Source organism: Giraffa tippelskirchi, chromosome 2, assembly GCF_054371585.1.
Source record: "Giraffa tippelskirchi isolate mGirTip1 chromosome 2, T2T-mGirTip1v1.2.pri, whole genome shotgun sequence".
In the NCBI taxonomy this organism is placed as follows: Eukaryota; Metazoa; Chordata; class Mammalia; order Artiodactyla; family Giraffidae; genus Giraffa; species Giraffa tippelskirchi.
Window position 1 is genome coordinate 26,990,949 of NC_137276.1, and position 24,223 is coordinate 27,015,171.

Below are 24,223 nucleotides of genomic sequence, written 5' to 3' on the forward strand. Positions count from 1 at the left end.
GTTGTGGTGCACAGGTTTAGTAGTTCCCCAGCATGTGGGGTCTTCCCGGATCAGGGATCGAATCCATGTCTCCTGCATTGGCAGGCAGATTCTTTACCACTGAACCACCAGGGAAGTCCTCTTACTGTGTTTTGAGAGCTCTTTATATGTTCTAGATACAAATTCTTTTATTAGGTGTGTGCAAATGTTTTCATCATCTTTTAGAATTTGAAATTCCAGTTGAGCTATTTCAAATCCTAAAAGATGATGCTGTTAAAGTGCTGGACTCAATATGCCAGCAGCATACTTGGAAAACTCAGCAGTGGCCACAGGACTGGAAAAGGTCAATTTTCATTCCAGTCCCAAAGAAAGGCAATGCCAAAGAATATTCAAACTACTGCACAATTGCACTCATCTCACACGCTAGCAAAGTAACACTCAAAATTCTCCAAGCCAGGCTTCAACAGTATATGAACTGAGAACTTCTAGATGTTTGAAGCTGGATTTAGAAAGGGCAGAGGAACCAGAGATCAAATTGCCAACATCTGTTGGATCATTGAAAAAAACAAGAGAATTCCAGAAAAACATCTACTTCTGCTTTATTGACTACTCCAAAGTCTTTGACTCTGTGGATCACAACAAAATGTGGAAAATTCTTCCAAGAGATGGGAATCCCAGACGACCTTACCTGCCTCCAGAGAAATCTGTATGCAGGTCAAGAAGCAATAGTTAGAACCAGACTTGGAACAATGGGCTGGTTCCAAATTGGGAAAGGAGTACGTCAAGGCTGTATATTGTCACTCTGCTTATTTAACTTATATGCAGAGTACATCATGTGAAATGCCAGGCTGGATGAAGCACAAGCTGGAATCAAGATTGCTGGGAGAAATATCAACAACCTCAGATATGCAGATGATACCACCCTTATGGGAGAAAGTGAAGAAGAACTAAAGAGCCTCTTCATGAAAGTGAAAAAGAAGAGTGAAAAAGCTGGCTTAAAACTCGACGTTCCAGAAACAAAGATCATGGCATCTGGTCCTATCACTTCATGGCAGATAGATGGGGAAACAATGGAAACAGTGACAGACTTAATTTTTTGGGGCTCCAAAATCATTGCAGATGGTGACTGCAGCCATGAAATTAAAAGACACTCCTTGGAAGAAAAGCTATGACCAACCTAGACAGCATATTAAAAAGCAGAGACATGACTTTGCTGACAAAGGTCCGTCTAGTCAAAGCTGTGGTTTTTCCAGTAGTCACATGGTTGTAAGAGTTGGACCATAAAGAAGGCTGAGTGCTGAAGAATTGATGCTTTTGAACTGTGGTGTTGGAGAATACTCTTGAGAGTCCCTTGGACTGCAAGATCAAACCAGTCAATCCTAAAGGAAATCAGTCCTAAATATTCATTGGAAGGACTAATGCTGAAGCTGAAACTCCAGTACTTTGGCCACCTGATGAGAAGAACTGACTCATTGAAAAAGACCCTGATGCTGAAAAGGTTGAAGGCAAGAGGAGCAGGGGACGACAGAGGATGAGATGGTTGGATGGCATCACCGACTCGATGGACATGAGTTTGAGCAGGAAGTTGGTGATGGACAGCGAAGCCTGGCGTGCTGTAGTCCATGGGGTCACAAAGAGCTGGACATGACTGAGCGGCTGAACTGAACTGCAAATGGTTTTTCCCTGACTGTAGCTTATCTCCCCCTTCCCACCTAAACAGTGACAGAAAACACTTTAATGGAAACACAATATGAAAATACAGTTTTGTTTCATTTATGTCCTCTGTTAGCCATGAAAAGAGACAAATGGAATATATAAACAAAATTAAAGAGTCAATATTTAAACTTCCAAAGGGAGTGAAATATTTTTGTATCACTCATATACATATAAACCGTAATGTGCAGAACATGACTTGTAAATGCCAACCTAGTAGTAAGTTGATTTATTGTTTATTTATCATATCCTCACTTTACTGAGGTCTGTGAACAAATATTATTTCCTTATAGATTTGACTGTTGAGTTTCAAGCCAGCTTTTTCAGTCTCCTCTTTCACCTTCATCAAGAGGCTCTTTAGTTCCTCTTTACTTTCTGCCAGTAGAGGGGTATCATCTGCATATCTGAAGTTGTTGATATTTCTCCCAGCAATCTTAATTCCAGCTCTTGATTCACCCAGCCTGGCATTTTGCATGATGTACTCTTCTTAGAAGTTAAAACAAGCAGGGTGGCAATATACAGTCTTGTCGTACACCTTTCCAGTTTTGAACCAGTCCATTGTTCCGTGTCTGGTTTTCAAGTTGCTTCTTGACCCACATACAGGTTTCTCAGGAGACAGGTAAGGAGGTCTGGTACTCCCACCTCTTTAACAATTTTCCACAGTTTGTTGTGATCCACACAGTCAAAGGCTTTAGCATAGTTAGTGAAGCAGAAGTGGATGTTTTTTTGGAACTCCCTTGGTTTCTCCATGATCCAACAAATTTGGCAGTCTGACCCTGGTTCCTCTGTCCCTTTGAAACCCAACTTGTATATCTGAAAGTTCTTGGTTCACATGTTGCTGAAGCCTACTTTGAAAGACTCTGAGCATAAACCTTGCTAGCATGTGAAATGGGCTTCCCTGGTGTCTTAGTGATAAAGAATCCTCCTGCCAATGTAAGAGAGGTAGGTTCGATCCCTGGGTTGTGGAGATTCTCTGAAGAAGGAAATGGCAACCGACTCCAGTATCTTGCCTACAAAATCCCATGGACAGAGGAGCCTGGTGGGCTACAGCCCATGGGGTCACAAAAGAGTTGTACAAATCTTAGCAACTAAACAGCAACAACAACATCCCATTTTATACACACACATACACACCATCTTTATCTAGTCATTTGTCGATGGACATTTAGGTTGCTTTGATGTTTTGGCTATTTTGAATAGTGCTGCTATGAACATCGGGGTGCCTGTATTTTTTCAAGTTACACAGTTTTCTCTGGATATATGCCCAGGAGTGCGATCGCTGGATCTTATGGCAACTGTGTTTTTAGTTGTTTTTTTTTTTAAACCTCAGGATAGAAGATGGACTTTCTTTCTTTAAATGATCCATTTATTTAATTAATTTTTTGGCTGTGCCACATGGCATAGGATCTTAGCTCCCCAGCCAGGGACTGAAGCTGTGTGTGCCCTTGACATTGAAAGGTTGGAGTACCAACCATTGGACTACCAGGGAATACTCTCATTTTTAGTTTTTTAAGGAACCTCCATACTGGCTGCACTAGTTTACATTCCTCCCAACAATGTAGGAGGGCTCCCTTTTCTCTACACCTTCTCCAACATTGGTTATTTGTATACTTTTCGATGATGGCCATTTTGACTGGTATGAGGTTGTAGTTTTGATTTGCATTTTGCTAATAATTAGTGATATTGAACATCTTTTGATGTGCCTGTTGGCCATCTATATGTCTTCTTTGGGAAAATGTCTATTTAGGTCTGCCCATTTTTTATTGGACTATTTTTATTGTTGTTTTTGAGTTGTATGAGCTGTTTATATATTTTGGAAACTAAGCCCTTGTCAGTTGTATCATTTGCAAATATTTTCTGCCAGTCTGTAGGTTGTCTTTTCATTTTATTTATGGTTTCCTTTGCTGTGCAAAAGCTTTATAAGTTTGGTTAGGTCCCATTTTGCTTCTTTTTAAATTGCCTTTGGGAGACTGACCTAAGAAAGCATTGGTATAATTTTTGTCACAGAATGTTTTACCTGTGTTCTCTTCTAGGAGTTTTGTGGCATCATGTCTTATATCAATATTTAACTCTTTACAGCTTTTTTTTTTGGATTAGGGTAGATGTTTAAAACTTAATGTAATTAAAAAGAATGTTCCTGAATATTCCCTCACACACATGCCGCACCACAGTTTCCCCTATTATCAACATCTTGTATTAGTGTGGTACATTTGTTACAATTGATGAGCCAATACTGAGGCATTATTATTAACTAAAGTCCATAGATTATGTTTGGGTATACTTCTTGTAGAATACATCCTATAGTTTTTGTGTGGACATAAGTTTTCAGTTTCATTGGGTAAATACCAAGTAGCATGATTGCTGGATCATGTGGTGAGAGTGTGTTTAGTTTTATGAGAAAGTGCCAAACTATCTTTGAAAGTGGGTATGCCACTTTGAATTCTCACCAGCAGTGAACACATTATGTCTGGTACAAAAAACCATTAATGTAACTTTTTAAATGTGGTTGAAGGTGCTTCTACCTCCTTGCTATTTTTTGTTTGCTTTGTTGTTTCCTTTTTATCTCATGTTTTGGATTATTTCTTGTTTCCACCTTGTCTCTTTTGTTGCCTGATTAGCTATACCTTTGTTACTTTGGTGATTGCCTTAGGATAAGTAATATGCATCTTTACCTTACCACAGTCTGCTTTCAAGTGGTATTATACTGCTTCATGTATAATATAGGAATCTTGAGATGCTATATTTCTGGTTTCTTTCTTTCCACCTTTGTGTTATTACAGTCATATATTTTACTTCTGTAAATCTTCTAAGTGGCTCAGATGGTAAAGAACCCACCTATGATGTGGGAGACCTGGGTTCGATCCCTGGATGGGAAGATGCCCTGGAGGAGGGCATGGCAACCCACTCCAGGATTCTTGCCTTGAAGAATCCCATGGACAGACGAACCTGGTGGGCTACAGTTCACAGGGTCACAAAGAGTTGGATACAACTGAAGCGACTGAGCACACAACAATAAACTATTATTACTTTTGCTTCAGTTTTATTTTGAAAGCACTTAATATTTTCTAGTTATCCATTCCTTTGTGTAGATTGATTTTTTTTTTAATTATGTATTTATGGCTTCACTGGATCTTTGTTGCTGTACATTGGGCTTTCTTTAGTTGTAGTGAACGGGAGTTACTCTTTGTTAGAGTGCGAGGGCTTCTCACGGCAGTGGTTTCTCTTGTGGAGCATAGGCTCTAGGTACATGGGCTTCAGTTGTTGTAGCATGCAGGCTCAGTAGTTGCGGCACTGTTCTGGTGCACGGACTTAGTTGCTCTGTGGTATGTGGGATCTTCCCAGACCAGGGATCGAACCTGTATCCCCAGCATTGGAAGGTAGATTCTTAACCACTGGACCACCAAGGTCGTCCCTGTGTAGATTGGTTTCTATCTGGTATTGTTTTCTTCTTACCTGAAGGACTTCTTTAAAATTACTTTTAGTCTTCTGGTGATTAATTCTTTCAGTTTTTGTATGTCTGAAAGGTGTTTTTGTCAGGTAAAGAATCCTAGGTTGGCACTTACTTTCTTTTGGTACTTTAAAGGTGTTTCTTCACTTTCCTCTGACTTCACTGCTTCAGATAAGAAATTTTTTCTTTCTTCTATGATGTCTTCTCTCTCTAGTTTTTTCTTCAGTATTTTCTCTTTATCACTCCTTTTAAATAATTTGATTTTGATGTACCTTGGTGTAGTTTTCTTATCTCATATGCTTGGGGTTTGGTCAGTTTTCTTGGATCTGTAGATTTCTAATTTTCATGAAGGTTGGCAAATTTTCACCCACTATTTCTTTAAATATTTTTTTTTCTGTCCTCTCTCTTTTCTGGATTCCAATTATGCGTATATTAGAAATCAGAATATAGTTGAACCTGTTGCACAGAATATAGTTGAACCTGTTGCACAGGTCACTGATCTCTTTTAATTTGGATAATTTTTATTGCTATGCCTTCAAGTCCACTAATGTTTTCTATAATGTCTGCTCTGTCATTAATCCATTTAGCATGTTTTCCACCTCAGATATTGTTGTAATTACTTCTAGATGTTTGATTTGTGTATTTTTAAAAATTTTTCATACCTATACTTAGCGTTTTAAGTCTACTAGACTAATAATAAGAGTCTTGGGTTCGATCCCTGGGTCAGGAAGATGCCCTGGAGGAGGGCATGACAGCTCACTCCAGTATTTTTGCCTGGAGAATCCCCACGGACAGAGGAGCCTGGTGGACTATAGTCCTTAGGGTTGCAAAGAGTTGGAATGAAGCGACTTATCACACAGACTAATAACAACAACTTAGTGTCTTTGAATATTCTATCATCTGTGTTATTTGTGGGTTTGCTTCAGTTGATTTTTCTCTTCATTATGTATCATATTTTCCTTTTTCTTTGAATGCTGCCAATTTTTTATTGGATGCCATACAGTATACATTTTACCTTGTTAAGTAATAGATATTTTTGTATTCTTATGCATATTTTTATTTTTTGACATAGCTAAGTTACTTGAAAGCAGTTTGATCTTTTTAGGTCTTGCTTTTAACCTTTGCTAGGCAGGATCAGAGCAGTCCAGATAATTTTGGCCTTCTGCAGACACAAAATCCTTCCAGCTGCTCTACTTAATACTGTATGAAGTTTTCCATTCTGACTGATAGGGGCAGGAACTGTTCCTAGTCTGTGAGCTTCAGAAATTGTTTCCTCAACACTCTTTGGCTGGTTCTTTTTAGGACCTTGTGTGATTTCCTCACTGAGGAAATCAAACCACGTATGTGCTAATCAATATTCAGGTGAAAATTAGAGGGTTCACCCTCTGCTGATCTACTTAACTTTTTAAAAATAAAAAGAAGCAGGCTTTTGTGAGTACTGTTAGAGATTTTTAAAAGTTGAAATTCACTTATGGCCTTAACAATAAATAAAAAAAATTTATTTTCTATGCTATGTGGACTATAACCACAGTAGGACTTGAACTTAAATTGAAGCTTTTCTTTAATGGCATGATTATTCTAATTTCTCCTAATTCATCATCGAATACAAATTTCATTTCTGAGTCTTATTTAAACTTATGTGAAATATAGTCCTGTTTATTCCCTTAATATCCAAACCCACCCCACATGAAAAAGCATTGAAGTTCCATTGTAGTGCTCTAGTTTTCAAATTTTAACCCTTTTTTTTTTGGTTCACAAAATAGTCTGGGTTTGCTATATGAGTTTTTTTAAAGACAAAAATCCTCATAGTATATCTAGATTCAGTTATAATAGCCTGAAAAATGACATATTAATTTTATATTTTAAGTTCAGTTCAGTCACTCAGTCATGTCCGAATCTTTGCAACCCCATGAACCACAGCACTCCAGGCCTTCCTGTCCATCACCAAGTGCCAGAGTCTACCCAAACCCATGTCCATTGAGTCGGTGATGCCATCCAACCATCTCATCCTCTGTCGTCCCCTTCTCCTCCTGCCCTCCATCTTTCCCAGCATCAGGGTCTTTTCCAATGAGTCAGCTCTTCGCATCAGGTGGCCAAAGTATTGGAGTTTCAGCTTCCACATCAGTCCTTCCAATGAATACCCAGGACTGATCTCCTTTAGGATGAACTGGTTGGATCTCCTTGCAGTCCCAGGGACTCTCAAGAGTCTTCTCCAACACCACAGTTCAAAAGCATCAATTCTTCGGCGCTCAGCTTTCTTTATAGTCCAACTCTCACATCCATACATGACTACTGGAAAAACCATAGCCTTGACTAGACGGACCTTTGTTGACAAAGTAATGTCTCTGCTTTTTAATATGCTCTCTAGGTTGGTCATAACTTTCCTTCCAAGGAGTAAGTTTCTTTTAATTTCATAGCTGTAATCACCATGTGCAGTGATTTTGGAGACCCCCAAAATAAAGTCAGCCACTGTTTCCACTGTTTTCCCATCTGTTTGCCATGAAGTGATGGGACCGGATGTCATGATCTTAGTTTTTTGAACGTTGAGTTGTAAGCCAGCTTTTTCACTCTTCTCTTTCACTTTCATCAAGAGGCTCTTTAGTTCTTCTTCACTTTCTGCCATAAGGGTGGTGTCATCTGCATATCTGAGGTTATTGATATTTCTCCCGGCAATCTTGATTCCTGCTTGTGCTTCTTCCAGCCCAGTGTTTCTCATGATGTCCTCTGCATATAAGTTAAATAAGCAGGGTGACAATATACAGCCTGGACGTACTCCTTTTCCTATTTGGAACCAGTCTGTTGTTCCATGTCCAGTTCTAACTGTTGCTTCCTGACCTGCATACAAGTTTCTCAAGAGACAGGTCAAGTGGTCTGGAATTCCCGTCTCCTTCAGAATTTTTCCACAGTTTATTGTGATCCACACAGTCAAAGGCTTTGGCCTAGAAGAGTCTTAAAATATAGTTTTTAACTAGTTTTTAGCTGAAACTCCAATACTTTGGCCACCTGATGTGAAGAGCTGACTCAGTGGAAAAGACCCTGATGCTGGGAAAGATTGAGGACAGGAGGAGAAGGGGACGACAGAGGATGAGATGGTTGGATGGCATCACCAACTCAATGGACATGGGTTTGGGTGAACTCCGGGAGTTGGTGATGGACAGGGAGGCCTGGCGTGCTGCAGTTCATGGGATCGCAAAGAGTCAGACACGACTGAGCAACTGAATTGATTGATTGATTGATTTAACTAGAGTCATTTTTTTTTTTGACCACATCTGTGGTATGCGGAATCCTAGTTCCCCAACCAGGGATTGAACCTGTGAACCCTGCAGTGGAAGCATGGAGTCTTAACCACTGGACTTCCAGGGAAGTCCCTTGACTAGTAGTAGCCAGTACCACAGTTACCTAAAGGGTTTGGATATTTTGATTACTTCAGAAACATTACAGACCTAAATATATATCCAGAAGAATTGAAAACTAGTACTCAAGTAAATGTATTGTTCATACATGTTCATAGCAGTACTGTTCACAATAGCTAAAAGGTAGAAAGAGTCCAAATGTCCGTTAATGGATGAATGGATAAACAAATTGTGGTACATACAAACAGTGGAATATTTCTTATTCAGCCATAAAAAGGAATGAAGTATCTGAAACATGGTACAGCATGGATGAATCTAGAAAACATGCTAAGTGAAGGAAGCCAGACACAAAAACTCACGTATTATATGATTCTGCTTATATGATATATCCAGAATAGATAAACCCAAAGAGACACAACTGGGATTGATAGTGGCCAGGGGGTAGGGGGAGTGGGGAGAAACTGCTTACTAGGTAAGATTTTTTTTTTAATATTTATTTGGCTGCACCAGGTCTTAGTTGTGGCACGTGGGATCTTATATCTTTGTTGCGTGTAGCATGTGAGATCTTTAGTTGTGGCATGTGGGGTATCTAGTTCCATGACCAGGGATTGAACCCAGGCCCCCTGCATTGGGCGTGTGGAGTCTTAGCCACTGGACCACCAGGGAGTCCCTGAGTAAGGGGTTTTATTCTAGAGTGATAAAAATATTTTGGAACTCGGTAGAGGTGGTGGTTGAACTTATACTATGAGGATACCAAATGCCGTTGACTTATTCACTATAAAATGTTTGTTTTCTTATGTGAATTTTGCTTCAATAAATTATTTTCAAAAGCTACAAAGATGACTTATTTAAAAATTGACTTAATGTAAACAGTGTTAGCATTTTCAAAATTGGAAATAAGTTAGAATGCAGATGTTTTCACAAATATTGGTACTTTGAAAGAAAGAAAGGTAAAAGGGAAGTCACTCAGTCGTGTCTGACTCTTTGCGACCCTATGGACCATAGCCTACCAGGCTTCTTCGTCCATGGGATTTTCCAGGCAAGAGTACTGGAGTGGGTTGCCATTTCCTTCTCCAGGGGATCTTCCCGACCCAGGAGTTGAACCCAGGTCTCCCGCGTTGCATGCAGACTCTTTACCCTCTGAGCCACCAGGGAAGCCCCGCTGCTGCTGCTAAGTCGCTTCAGTCGTGTCCAACTCTGTGCGACCCCATAGACAGCAGCCCACCACGCTCCTCTGTCCATGGGATTTTCCAGGCAAGGGTACTGGAGTGGGTTGCCATTGCCTTCTCCAAGGGAAGCCCTATTGGTACTTTAATAAAATGTTAATTAAGATTTAATTCTAAAAGGCTATTTTTCATGCTTATTTAAAACTATTTACAGATGAAAACTTCTGTAAATAGAAGCGAAACCTATAACGGCCTATAGTTAGAATACAGTAAAGACATTTACCTGCTTTCCTCGCTTTAAATGTTTATTCTAATGAGATTAAATCTTTTAGTTTATTTCTTCTTCTATTTCAATCTTTAATGCTATCTGGAAGATAATTTATTGTAGAAAAATATAAAAGCATAATCTAATTAGAAGTCAAATGCACGTGACTTATATTTGTACTACCATTGATTGAATTTACTATGTTTATCAGAATTTAAAAATGGCTTGCTTTACATATTTTGAACATATGTTAACTGAACATTATATATTTTCTCAAATCTTTGTGGTCTCAGCTCCTGTTCTAGAAGCTAGGATTAAAGCAAATTGTTACTATCATGCTTAATTATTTGAAAGTGATATTATGTGATCTTTCTGGATAGAAATTACTATATGAAATTATTTTCCTAAATTTACATAGTTTAGAAGTGTTGATTTAATTTTCAGTATATTTCCATATTCAGTACATTTTATTTTATCTTTTCAAAATGTTCATTTATTTAGTCTGCTTCGGGTCTCAGTTGTGGCATGCAGGATCCTCATTGTGGCGTGCAGGCTCAGTAGTTGCACTGTGAGGCTCTAGTCGCACCCGCAGCATGTGGGATCCTAGTCCCTGACCAAGGATTGAACCCATATCCCCTGCATTTGGGAGGCTCATCTTAACCACTGGACCACCAGGGAAGTCCTTCAATATATTTAAATAGATAGTTATATCAGATAGTTTGCAATCAGTTATATCAGATAGTTTGCAATCTACAATTTTACTAATTTTTTAAAAAATCTGATATCAATATATGGATGACAATGTTAATATGCTAAATTACTGATTTTTCTTTTCTAGAATTGAGTGTACAATTAAAACAAAATGACAACCTCCTGGAGTGATCGGTTACAAAATGCAGCAGATATGCCTGCTAACATGGATAAACATGCCTTGAAAAAGTATCGGCGAGAAGCCTATCATCGGTAAGTATTTGGTCTATTTATTTTATTTATTATTTTTTAATTTTTGGCTGCACTGGCTTTTCATTGCCATGCATCTGGGCTTTCTCTAGTTGCAGCAAGCAGAGGCTACTCTTCCTTTTCATTTGGTAGCTTTTCTTGTGAAGCACAAGCTTGAGGGCTCTTGGGCTCAGTAGTAGAGATACATGGGCCTAGTTGCTCTGTGGCATATGGGATCTTCCCAGACCAGGGATCGAATCTGTGTCCCCTGCATTGGCGGATTCCTAACCTCTGGACCACAAGGGAAGTCCTATTTTATCAGCTTAATTCTCAAAACAGCTCTATAAAGTGTTCATATAATATCTTCATTTTACAGATTATGAAATTAGTGTGCAGAGTGGTTAGGTAATTTACCCTAGATCACATAGCTAGTTTATGGTTCAAACCAGTCCAAAGTCCAGACTTCTAATTGCCAGACTTTTAACCACATTGCTGTTGCTGCTTTAAAAAAAATTTTTTTTTTTTTTACTGCTTCTTATATCTACTTCTTATATCTTCTTATATCTACTAATAAAAGTCCAAGAGCAGAAAGTCTTCACCTGCTAAAAGATTGTGCCTTCTTTATTAATAATAAAATTCTTAATTACCATTTACCAGAAACTGATTATAATTTTTAAATCGAGTTTTACAATTGTGCCTACTGATTACTGTGTTAGACTTGAATGTAAATAATTCTGGATATTAACAGCATTTTCTTATATTAAGACTTTAAAATTTCCTTTAAATCATTTTTCCTTTAAAAGTTTAAAGTATAAAGTATTCTCAATTTATTTGCCACTTTCAATAGATTCAGTTAAATGGCTGTTTCTAAATTTTAATGGTTGCCTGAACCTTAAGTAGCCGAGATACTTGGAAGTAGGTATTGTAATTAGGAATCATTTGGTTTTAGACAGAAATTAAAAGTTAATACTTACAGGATAGAAACATCTGGGCCGCACTAGAACCACCTGTTCTTCCATCTTGGGAAAGCGAGGAATAAGTAGAAATGCTGGTTTACTGGTAGTGCTAAAAAAATTGCATGGGAACTCCAGGAAATCTGTGACAACTCAATTACTCATCTGTTCTGAGATGGTTAAATTAGTTTATACAGAGAAGTTTTTGTAAAGCAGATGAAAGAATTATTCTGGTTCCATTCTTTCCTGTGTAGGAAAGCTAATCCAGATTAGGTAACATTTCAGTGGTTCAGTAAGCATTAATATTTTGAAGAAGATTGATACTGAATATTGACTATTTTGAAAGTTAATTATTGTATCAGTAGTTGGTTTTTAAGTAGGTTGGTGGTATTTTTCTGATAGTAGGTCACTAGGTAGCACTTTTTTTTCCAATTTGTTGCTTACATTATGAAAAAAAAAATGTAAGAACAAATATTATGAATACTACTTGTACTATAGAACAAAATTTTGGAAACTTAGAGAGTAAAAGATGAAAAATTAAAAACTGAATTCCCAAAGCAAAAAACTGTATATTTGAATCATTTAATTTATGATATACACAAATTTTTATCACTTTAGGTGAAAACCACACCTTCCTGCCAACTAGTGTCACATTCTTAGAAGGATGCAAAGGATGAACCTTGAACCTCACAAAATGTGCTGATTTTTGTATTCTTGAGTTCAAAACATGGGTACTGCCTTTTCTAAATTCCAAATCTTTCATTCTGCTTTTTCTGTTTGCTTGTTATGTTCATTGAGAACACCAGTTACTTCTACATTCTTGATTTGGTTTAGACAAAGGGGTTTTAATGATCATCCAGAGTTTGTTAAACAGCTTCATGGAGTGTAAACTGTCCTTTCTCATCAGTTTCATTTAATGCATATTTATATTTCACATAGTCCTGGAACTCAGTATGACATAAATTGAACACATGAGCTGACAACAAATCTGTCTTGACAAGGTGGAATCTTCAGTCCATCCCACTATAGGCAGTATAACTTATTTTAGACCCCCATAAGTTTTCTGTTTTGATCATTTAGTGGTGCAAATCTATCAGAAAGGAAAATAAGCCATATTTATACTGGTAGTATGCTTCAAGGAACCAAAACACTTATATTGAATGTTTATATATAATTTTAATAACCAAGGTCAAAAAGAAATGCGCACAACTAATCTACTTTAAAAATGTGTCTGGGAATCAGATATATTGTATATTTATGATACATTGGACCTAGAAACACAGTGAAGATGACAAAATACAAGCTTGTAATGCTGTCTCTGAAATTAGTCCTAAACAATGGAAAAGGATTAAAACAGTTGAAGTCAGAGTTGGAAGAGCTGAGTTCAGATTTTGTTGTGATCCTGGGGAGGCCAGTTAGCCTCTCTGGTTGGTGGTTTCTTTAGCTGTAAAATGATGAGATTAAAGATCTTAAATGCTTCTTCTAGCTTTAAAAATTTTATGCTCAGTAAATGTTTGTTTCTTTAAACTTACTAATTGCTAGTGAATAATTGCCTACTTGGGAGCTTACGATACACACTGTATGTGAGGCTTTGGTCAACTGATCCAGAAGTGAAAACAAGCTGAGCATTTACTGAATAAACTCCCCATCACTGGCCCATCAGGTCCTGATTTCACCTTCATGGACATTCTCTGATGAATGTGTTTATATGAAGGAAACAATGTATTTCATAACAAATTGATTTGACTCTATTAATTCCCATCAAGATAGGAAGACTCAAAATTAGTCAGTGGGTGCCAGTGACCCTCTGCAGCAGTGAGACATGTTGCTTGATGTATGTGGGAATTGAACTGTAAAACAGAGTGTTTATGTGTGTGTAAAAATAAAAGGCATAACATATGCATTTGGAAGAGATAAAATCTAGAGAGAGGTGTTTCAGTACTTTCTATTCAGTTTTTTTGTGTAGTCTTTATATTCATGAAGTATACATTTGGTTATGATGTAACTTCACTGAAAACAGGAGCTTAGAACTGTGTAGTGAAGAGAGGTCATCTAGGAAACATCAAGTATCCTAATTGTATTTAATATGTCACAGCCTGAGAGCACTTCTGACTCATTTGGAATGATAACCTCCTGGAAGATTTTAGACAGGCTCTGACACCCTATGTTCTTCATATAGTAGAATAATAGGAAGAATAGAAAAAACATCCTGAACGGTTTGAATTTTTAGATCATTTAAAACTTTTTTCCCCATTTTTCTATTTTAGTAAAGTATACATGACCTAAAATTTGTCATCTTAACTGTTTTTAAGTATACAGTTTAGTGGTATTAAGTATATACACATTGTTATGTAGTCATCACCACTGTCCATCCCCACAACTCTTTTCATTTTGTAAAATTAAAACCTTATACCTACTGAGCAATAACTTTCCAGTCTTCCCTCACCCTAGGCCTTGGCAACCAATCACCATTATCTTTCTGTCTTGATGGTTTTGACCACCCTAAGTACCTTATGTAAATAGAATCATCCAGTGTTTGTCTTTTGTGACTGGCTTATTTCACTTAGCATGATGTCGCCAAGATTCATCTATGTTGTAGCGTATTCCAGAATTTCCTTTTAATATAGAGAATTAGGTTCTTGAACTCTTGCAGGTATTTGCTTTTGTTAATTTTTTAAATAGAAAGCATGGAAAAGAAATTTAGTTTTTGACTTTAGTTAAGTCAACTTATAGAGTATTCTATTTCAAGGCTTTATATTAAAGACATTTATTGGAGTTGGTAATTTATCATTAGTTAAAACAGGCAAGCTGTGATCATTCATCATAGTTGTACATTGTATGTGATGCTTCAGAATTCCCTTTTGGAAGAAGCTAAATATTTTTAATTAAGTAAATAAATACCTAACTTCCAACTTTTTTTCTTGCTTAATATTAGTCTTCTAAGTTTCAATATGGAAATGATGTTCATGTGTCATTATTAAGAAACTGGCCTTCAGAATGTATGACGTGTTCTTCTTCCATTTCCTTATTATGATTGTTGAGTTGTCTATGCTGGGGTTAATCATCAGGCCAAACCCTTCATTGGAATATGTTTCTGTATATGGTCAGAAGACAGGCTGAGCTGTTCAGATCTTATTGTGGCTTGAAGGAGGCAGGTTAAACAATTACCTTTTGAATAGTACCTGTTGAATATCTAGAATTTGATAATAATGAGTACCGGTCACAGTTTGTGTCCACCAAATCCAGGAGTGGAACTATTAGAATTTTCATCTGCTCTTCCTGTTGACAGTACCCAGGATGCTGAAGTCAGGTATTTGGTTTTATCCTTTTAAAGTTTCAATGATTACAGTACAAATGAATTTTTGTAAGTGAATTTGCTCTTCATGAACAAAGCTTGTGAATTCATCAGTTGTTTTTATCTTGTCAAACTGAAATTAGATAAGTAACTGGGCTTGTGAATTTTTGGTTATCCAAACTTTTGTCTTATTTTGAAAGACATGTAGCCACTTTGTCTTTAAAGTTCTTTATATAGTTGTCTGAAATTATTTTTTTAATTGAAATTTTGGCCTTTATATCAGTATTTACTTAGATCTGTTGAATAATAATTTATTTTCCAGTCACCATAAGTTTATCATATATGTCTAAGGAATAAAAGGAATTTATTTTTTAGTACCTAGAGCTTAGCATGTTAGTAGAATTAGAGATGTTAATGATGTTTTAACCTCAGATTAAAAACAAGTGTCAGATTTTATGCAGACAAGGACTACAGGTAAGTGAAGTTTAATTTTTTTCTCAATTACTTACAGATATCACATGAATGTCATTCAGCTTTTTGTATCATCAAAATGATACCATTTTGTATCATCACCAACCATGTTAGTAATGTGCTTTTAGGGAATAGGGAATACCAATTAAAATCACATTGTATATATATATTACAGTGGCTAAAATAAAAAATACTGGCAATACCAAGTGTTGACAAGAATGTGGAGCATTTAGAACTCTGTTTCATTGTTGGTAGAAAGGCAAAATGCTCCAGCTACTCGGCAGAACAGTTTGGTAGTTTCTTATAAAGTTAGAGATACTTCATTACTTACTATTTTGTATCATTTTGAGTTAACCTGCCATTTTAGTATAGTTTCGAATATCCAAGTGGATAAATTGTTAAAATTTCAGTAGCCATATTATAGATTCAAAGTCAAATGGAAATATAGGTCCTCAGAAATGCCAAGAAGCCATCCTTAAATAATGTGCAGATGTCCTGTCAGAGTAAGAAGAATGAGGTAGAGTATCAGAACTATATTAATTTTTTTGTTAGTATATCATTCTAATGCTTTGGCTAGTGTTTCATATTCCTAAGGAATGACAAATGAGGACTCGGATTGGTAAGATTTTGAAACATTTGAGTGATGGAATACTATTCAGCAGTAACAAGTAATGAACTATTGATGCACACAACTTTAATGCAGCTCAAGAAAACTATGCTGAGTTAATAAAGCAAATCTCACAAAGTTACCTACTGTATGACTCCATAGGATGCCTGAAATGGTAAAATTATGGAGACTGGGGAAAGAGTAGTGGTTGCCAGGTGTTAGGGATTGGCTTGGGTGGAGGGAGATGGGTGGAGCTGTAAAAAGTAGCACAGGAATCCTTGTGATGGAACTGTTTTGTATCTTGACTCTAGTGGTGATTACATGAATCTACACAGACAAATGAGTGCATGTAAAACTGGTGAAATTTGAATAAGGTTGGTGAATTGTATCAATGTCAGTTTCCTGGTTGTGATATTGTATTATATTTATGCAAGATATTCCCATTGGGGATGAAGAGTATAGGAATCTCTCTATATTATTTCTTACTATTGCATGTGAATCTATAGTTATCTCAACATAACAAGTTTAATTTATAAAATTCTCTCACTGACATAACTTCTTGTATCATGGGTATTGTGTGTTCTAGATACAAGTTCTCTTTAAAACGTGCACTGATGATACTTTATGGAATACAAATTCTCTAAACTTTATTGTTCAAAAGAAGGTGCTAGATCCTAAAACATTCTCAGTTTCTCTGCCACCATTCCCTCTGTGCTTTTTCCCCAAACAAAAAGTAAAATAAAAAAGGAAAGTAGTGGTGGTCATGGCAGTGGCAAGGAAGAGAAAGAACAAAAGATAGCAAATCTTTGATTTGATGAAATCTTAGAGTAAGAAACTTTGGCTGAGGAAATGTTATTCATATTTAGATAGTCTGTTTCACCTTCAAGGATTCTTTTGTGTATGTGTGTATACATATGTTTTCTGTAACATCTTATAAGAAAACTTGAATGAACTTTTTGGCCAAACCAGTATATTTATAAATTAATATTTGGTCATGCCATGCGGCTTGCAGGATCCCAGTTCCCTGATCAGAGCTTGCCCAGCAGTGAAAGCCAGAACCCTAACTACGGGCCACCAGGGAACTCCCTCAAGGATTCTTTTAGATATGGCTTCTTTTATTCAGCATAATGTCTGAGAGATTCAGCCATGTTTTTGTGTGTATCAGTAATTTGTTCTTTTTTATTACTATCTGGCTTTCCGTTGTGTCATTATACCACAATTTATTTATTCATTTTGGACCTTTTGACTTTTTTCAGTTTTTAGCTACCAACTTAGAAAATATTTGTAAATCACACATCTGATTAAGGACTTGTGTTCAGAATATATGAAGAACTTCTAAAATTCAACCATATAAAAACAACTCAATGAAGAAATGGGCAAAAGACCGACACGTCACTACAGAGGACATATGGATGGCATAAAAGGACATTCGTAATATCACCAGCCATGTTAGGAATATGCTTTTAGGGAATAGGGAATGCCACTTAAAACCACATTGTATACACCTATTACAATGGCTAAAATAAAAAATACTGGCAAACAGCAATCAGAGCTGAAAAAAGAAATAAAAGGAATACAGATAGGAAAAGAAAAAGTAAAACTCTCACTGTTTGCAGATGACATGATCCTCTACATAGAAAACCCTAAAGATTCTACCAGAAAATTACTAGAGCTAATCAATGAATATAGTAAAGTTGCAGGATATAAAATTAACACACAGAAATCCCTTGCATTCCTATACACCAATAATGAGAAAACAGAAAGAGAAATTAAGTAAACAATACCATTCACCATTGCAACAAAAAGAATAAAATACTTAGGAATATATCTACCTAAAGAAACAAAAGACTTATATATAGAAAACTATAAAACACTGATGAAAGAAATCAAAGAGGACGCAAACAGATGGAGAAATACACCGTGTTCATGAATTGGAAGAATTAATATAGTGAAAATGAGTATACTACCCAAAGCAGTCTATAGATTCAATGCAATCCCTATCAAGCTACCAACGGTATTTTTCACAGAACTAGAACAAATCATTTCACAATTTGTATGGAAATATAAGAAACCTCGAACAGCCAAAGCAATCTTGAGAAAGAAGAATGGAACTGGAGGAATCAACCTACCTGACTTCAGGCCCTACTACAAAGCCACAGTCATCAAGACAGTGTGGTACTGGCACAAAGATAGAAATATAGATCAGTGGAACAAAATAGAAAGCCCAGAGATAAATCCACGCACCTATGGACACCTTATCTTCGACAAAGGAGGCAAGAATATACAATGGAGAAAAGACAATCTCTTTAACAAGTGGTGCTGGGAAAACTGGTCAACCACTTGTAAAAGAATGAAACTAGAACACTTTCTAACACCATACACAAAAATAAACTCAAAATGGATTAAAGATCTAAACGTAAGACCCGAAACTATAAAACTCCTAGAGGAAAACATAGGCAAAACACTCTCCGACATAAATCACAGCAGGATCCTCCATGACCCACCTCCCAGAATATTGGAAATAAAAGCAAAAATAAACAAATGGGACCTAATTAAAATTAAAAGCTTTTGCATAACAAAGGAAACTATAAGCAAGGTGAAAAGACAGCCTTCAGAATGGGAGAAAATAATAGCAAACGAAGCAACAGACAAACAAATTAATCTCAAAAATATACAAGCAACTCCTGCAGCTGAATTCCAGAAAAATAAACAACCCAATCGAAAAATGGGCCAAAGAACTAAACAGACATTTCTCCAAAGAAGACATACAGATGGCTAACAAACACATGAAAAGATGCTCAACATCACTCATTATTAGAGAAATGCAAATCAAAACCACAAAGAGGTATCATTTCACACCAATCAGAATGGCTGCTATCCAAAAGTCTACAAGCAATAAATGCTGGAGAGGGTGTGGAGAAAAGGGAACCCTCTTACACTGTTGGTGGGAATGCAAACTAGTACAGCCACTATGGAGAACAGTGTGGAGATTCCTCAAAAAACTGGGAATAGAACTGCCATATGACCCAGCAATCCCACTTCTGGGCATACACACTGCGGAAACCAGAATTGAAAGAGACGCGTGTACCCCAGTGTTCATCGCAGCACTGTTTACAATAGCCAGGACATGGAAGCAACCTAGATGTCCATCAGCAGACGAATGGATAAGGAAGCTGTGGTACATATACACAATGGAATATTACTCAGCCATTAAAAAGAATACATTTGAATCAGTTCTATTGAGATGGATGAAACTGGAGCCCATTATACAGAGTGAAGTAAGCCAGAAAAACACCAATACAGTATACTAATGCATATATATGGAATTTGAAAGATGGTAACGATAACCCTATATGCGAGACAGAATAAGAGACACAGATGCATAGAACAGTCTTATGGACTCTGAGGGAGAAGGTGAGGGTGGGACGTTCTGAGATTATGGTATTGAAACGTGTATATTATCATATATGAAACAGAACACCATTCCAGGTTTGATGCATGAGACAAATGCTCAGGGCTGGGGCAGTGGGATGACCCAGAGGGATGGGATGGGGAGGGAGGTGGGAGGGGGGTTCAGGATGGGGAACACATGTAAACCCATGGCTGATTCATGTCAATGTATGGCAAAAACCACTACAATATTGTAAAGTAATTAGCCCCCAACTAAAATAAATAAATTTATTAAAAAAAAAATACTGGCAATACAAATGTTGATAAGAATGTGGAGCATTCAGAATTCTGTTTCATTGTTGGTAGAAAGGCAAAATGCTCCAGCTACTCTGCAGAACAGTGGTAGTTTCTTATAAAGTTAGAGACGCTTAACTAATGACCCAGAGATCTTACGCCTAGATATTTGTGCTGCTGCTGCTAAGTCATGTCAGTCATGTCCAACTCTGTGTGACCCCATAGATGGAAGCCCACCAGGCTCCCGTCCCTGGGATTCTCCAGGCAAGAATACTGCAGTGGGTTGCCATTTCCTTCTCCAGTGCATGAAAGTGAAAAGTGAAAGTGAAGTCGCTCAGTCGTGTCCAACTCCTTGCGACCCCATGGACTGTAGCCTGCCAGGCTCCTCCGTCCATGAGATTTCCCAGGCAAGAGTACTGAAGTGGGTTGCCATTGCCTTCTCCGATATTTGTACTAGATAAATGAAAACTTTATGTGCACACAAAAAAACTGTGCATGAATAATGTGTAGAGTATATTAGTCTGTTGTTACTAAGTCATGTCTAACTCTTTGCAACCCCATGGATTGCAGCACGCTGGGCCTCCCTGTCCTTCGCTGTCTCTTGGAATTTGCTCAAACTCATGTCCATTGAGTTGGTGATGCTATCTAACCATTTCATTCTCTGTCGCCCGCTGCTTCTTTTTCCTTCAATCTTCCCAGCATCAGGGCCTTTCCCAGTGAGTCAGCTCTTCACATCAGTCAGCCAAAGTAATGGAGCTTCAGCATCAGTCCTTCCAATGAATATTAAGGGTTGATTTCCTTTAGGATTGACTGGTTTTGCCTCAAACAGGAGATAACCCAAATATCCTTTAGTGAGTGAATGCCTAAATAAAATGTAATACATCCACACAATGAAATATAACTCAGGAAAAAGGAACCACACTGTCGATGAGACACAGCACCTTAACCCTCAGAGACAATCCTGGGTCAAAGAAGCCGGTCTTAAGAAGTTTCAAACTATATGATTCTGTTTATATGGTACTCTCAAGGACAAAACTATAGTGATGGAGGGGCTTCCGCAGTGGCTTAGTGGTAAAGAATCTGCCTGCAATGCAGGAGACACAGGTTCAATCCCTGGGTTAGGAAGATCCCCTTGAGGAGGGCACAGCAACCCACTCCAGTGTTCTTGCGTGGTGAATCCCATGGATAGAGGAGCCTGGTGGGCTACAGTCCATGGTGTCGCAAAGAGTCGGACACAAGTGAAGTAACTGAGCACACTTAGTGATGGAGAACCGATAAGTGGATTCTGGGAGTTGTCAGAGGAGGAGGAGTGTGACTACAGGAGGAACGCAGGAGAGTTTGGGGGTGGGGGGGTGATGGAACCATTTTGATTCCAGATTGTGATGGATATTATACCAATCTATAAATGTAGTAAAATTCATAGACATGGCACACCCCAAAAGTTTGATTTTACTGTATTTAAATTTTGAAAAAATAAGAGTAAGGAGAAGTATTCTGGGCCAACATGTAAAGCATACATTTAGCTTTAGTACAGAGGAAAAATAGATTTCCCAAATGGTTACTCTGATTTACAGTTTTACCTGCAATGTGTGAAAGCAGTGTAACCAACATTTTAATATCAATCTCTTGAATGATATGTTTAATTTAAAAGTAATTTTGTTGGTTATGTAGTGACATCAGTTTGGTTTTAATTTGTATTTTTCTAGTGAATTATTAGGTTGAACACCTTTTTCACATCTTAACTAGCCATTTGGATACTGTCTTGTGACTTGACTATTCCAGTCATTTGCTAATTGAGTTGTGTCTTTTTCTTATTGATTTGTCTTAATACAGATTTTTTAAAAAACAGATTTATTGAGATTAATTCATAGAATATAAAAATAGTAATATACAATTCAGTATATTAGTATATTGGGAGTTGTGTAAACATCTCCATTGTCTAATTGCAGAACATTTTCATCACCCTCACAAGAAAGTCTACACATGTTAGTAATTACTCCTCATTCTCTTCTCGCCCCAGTCCCTGTCAGTCTCTTACCTTCTTTCTGTCTGTATAGAATTGTCTATTCTGGACATTTCATATAAATGGAATCATAAAATATGTGTCTTTTTTTCCTTTCATGTGATGTTTTCAGGATTCATCGATACTTTAGCATGAGTCAATACTTAATTCCTTTGATGGCTGAATAATATTGCATTGATGAATATACCACATTTTGTTTATATATTCATCTGTTGCTTAATACTTGGATTGTTTCTACATTTGGCTGGTATGAATAATGCTACTGCAAACATTCGTGTGTACATCTTGTGTGGATATGTTTTCAATGTTGGGGTTATATATATAGCAGTGGAATTTGCTGAGTCATATGGTAAGTTTTTGTTTAATTTATTGAAGAATCATCAAACTTGTGCCATGCAAATGCATCTTTTTACATTCCCTTCAGCAGTGTATGTGGCTTCCAATTTCTCTACATTCTCAAAATAACACTTATTATTGTTAGTGGGTTTTTAAAAATTACTGTATCCATCCTAGTGTTTATGTGGTGATATCATGGTTTTGATTTGCATTTCCCTTATGATTAATGGCATTAAGCATCTTTTATTGATCATTTTTATTGACCATTTATATAACTTCTTTCAGGAAATAACTCTTCAGATCCTTTGCCCGTTTTTTAACTGAGTTTGTCTTTTTATTGTTGACTCGTATAAGTTCTTCATTTTTCTAGATACTAAACTTTGTCTGATATATGATCTTCAGATATTTTCTCTCATTCTGTGAGTTGTCTTTTCACTTTCTTGGTAGTGACGTTTGAAGGACAAATGTTGTTTTTTTTTTTTTTCTTTTCAGAACTAAAAAAGGAATTTGTTTATTGAGAGCAAGAGGATGCAAGCAACATAAAAATCAAAAGCTTATCTGGCTTTAATTGACTTTTCTTTCTCTGCCTCTCAAAATAGAGCTGGATTTTATTTGTATATTTTCTATGGGTCCCATCTGCTCAGAAATCCTTATATAGGGGAAGCTGTGGGGCAGATTCCTTAAGTGACCCTTTATGAGAATTCTTATCAGGGTGGGAGTAATTGCTCGATGCTGCCTACTTCTTCCCCTTCTGCTTCATGTGTACTACAAAATAGTCATTGCATGCAATGGTGAGCCCAGCAATTAGCGAAAAGAAGCTCTGGAAGCCCACTTTGCCATCTCGACACTGGTCCAGGTCCTTCATTATTTTGTCCACGGCCAGAGGGTCTTTTTGATTTTCCAAAAATCCAGGGAACTCCTTTTCCATGAGTACTCTCAGGTCTTCCTTTGTTAAGTAACCTTTATCACCAGCAAATTTGTGAAATGTGAACATCATGGTTTCCATGGCGTGTTCCATTTGAGACGGCATTTTGGTGAAGTCTGTTGAAACCTTGGCAGGAGGTGCAGCGGGGACGCTCGGCTGGCGGGGACACGCCTGAAGGACAAATGTTTTTACTGATGAAGTTCAATCTGTATATGATTTCTGTTTCTCATGCTTTTGTTTTCATGTTTAAGAAATCATTGCTAATCTACGGACAAAGATTTATACCTCTATTTTCTTCTGAGAGTTATATAATTTTATGTTTAGGTTTTATATACATTTTGAGTTAGCTTTGTATATGGTGCAAGGTGAGGGTTTAAATTCCTTCTTTTGCATGTGAATATCCAGTTGTCTTAGTTCTATTTGCTCAAAAAGAGTTCTGTTTCCAATACTCTTCCAATTGTTAAATTAGGGAGAAAGGTTGCAGTCTTGAATGATTAAGTGTGATGGTAGCTGTAGGTTTTTCACAGCTGCCCTTTATCAGTTTGAGGCAGTTCCTTTCTGATCTTAGTTTGAGATTCCTTTCTATTCCTAGTTGGCAGAACCGAGGAAATAGAGGGTTGACTGCAGAGTTATATGTGGATTTTCAATTGTGTGGGGTTTGGTGCCCCAACACTCTCTTTGTTCAAGGGTCAGCTATACTGTATATAATAGTAACATGGTTTCAAAAATCAGAACTATGCAAAAAGACTGTCAGAAATGTCACTCCCACTAATGTTCCTCCCCAAATTGGTAGCTAATAAACTTTGGATTTCTTTTTATTTATCATGCTTGGGAGTCATTGGAGTTCTTTATTCTATGCTTACCTTTAATTGGTTTATAAATTTTCAGCTATTACCTTTTCATGTGTTGTCCCTGCTCTGTTCTCTTTGGAGAAAGAACTCTCATAAGTGTATGTTAGACTTTGGCACTGTTTTCCTCCCTTCTCATATCCTTTCTTTTGCATTTTTCATCCTTTTTTGTCTCTGTGTTACATTCTGGAATGTTTTTCCTGACCTACCTTCCAGTT

The 24,223-nt window shown here is 37.1% G+C and overlaps 2 protein-coding genes across 9 annotated transcripts in view; one reads left to right on the forward strand and one right to left on the reverse strand.

Annotated features, from left to right (window-relative positions):
* The window catches only part of NT5C2 (5'-nucleotidase, cytosolic II), a 99,171-nt gene that overhangs the window by 15,339 nt on the left and 59,609 nt on the right, over positions 1–24,223 (forward strand). For all 8 annotated transcript variants that reach the window (XM_081544600.1, XM_081544671.1, XM_081544621.1 and 5 more), the window contains exon 2: positions 10,763–10,887. In XM_081544600.1, the coding sequence (XP_081400726.1) occupies positions 10,787–10,887 (101 nt within the window). In that variant the 5' untranslated portion in view covers positions 10,763–10,786. The remainder of the gene's footprint in view (positions 1–10,762; positions 10,888–24,223) is intronic.
* LOC145527191 (protein S100-A10) lies at positions 22,728–23,325 on the reverse strand. The gene has a single exon (XM_081544789.1). It carries the CDS (start codon positions 23,260–23,262, stop codon positions 22,969–22,971), a length of 294 nt encoding a protein of 97 aa, XP_081400915.1. The 5' UTR covers positions 23,263–23,325; the 3' UTR covers positions 22,728–22,968.

Bases quoted from the DNA above. Each gene is read 5' to 3' on its own strand.
- LOC145527191 (XM_081544789.1), bottom strand. From the start codon at position 23,262: ATGCCGTCTCAAATGGAACACGCCATGGAAACCATGATGTTCACATTT.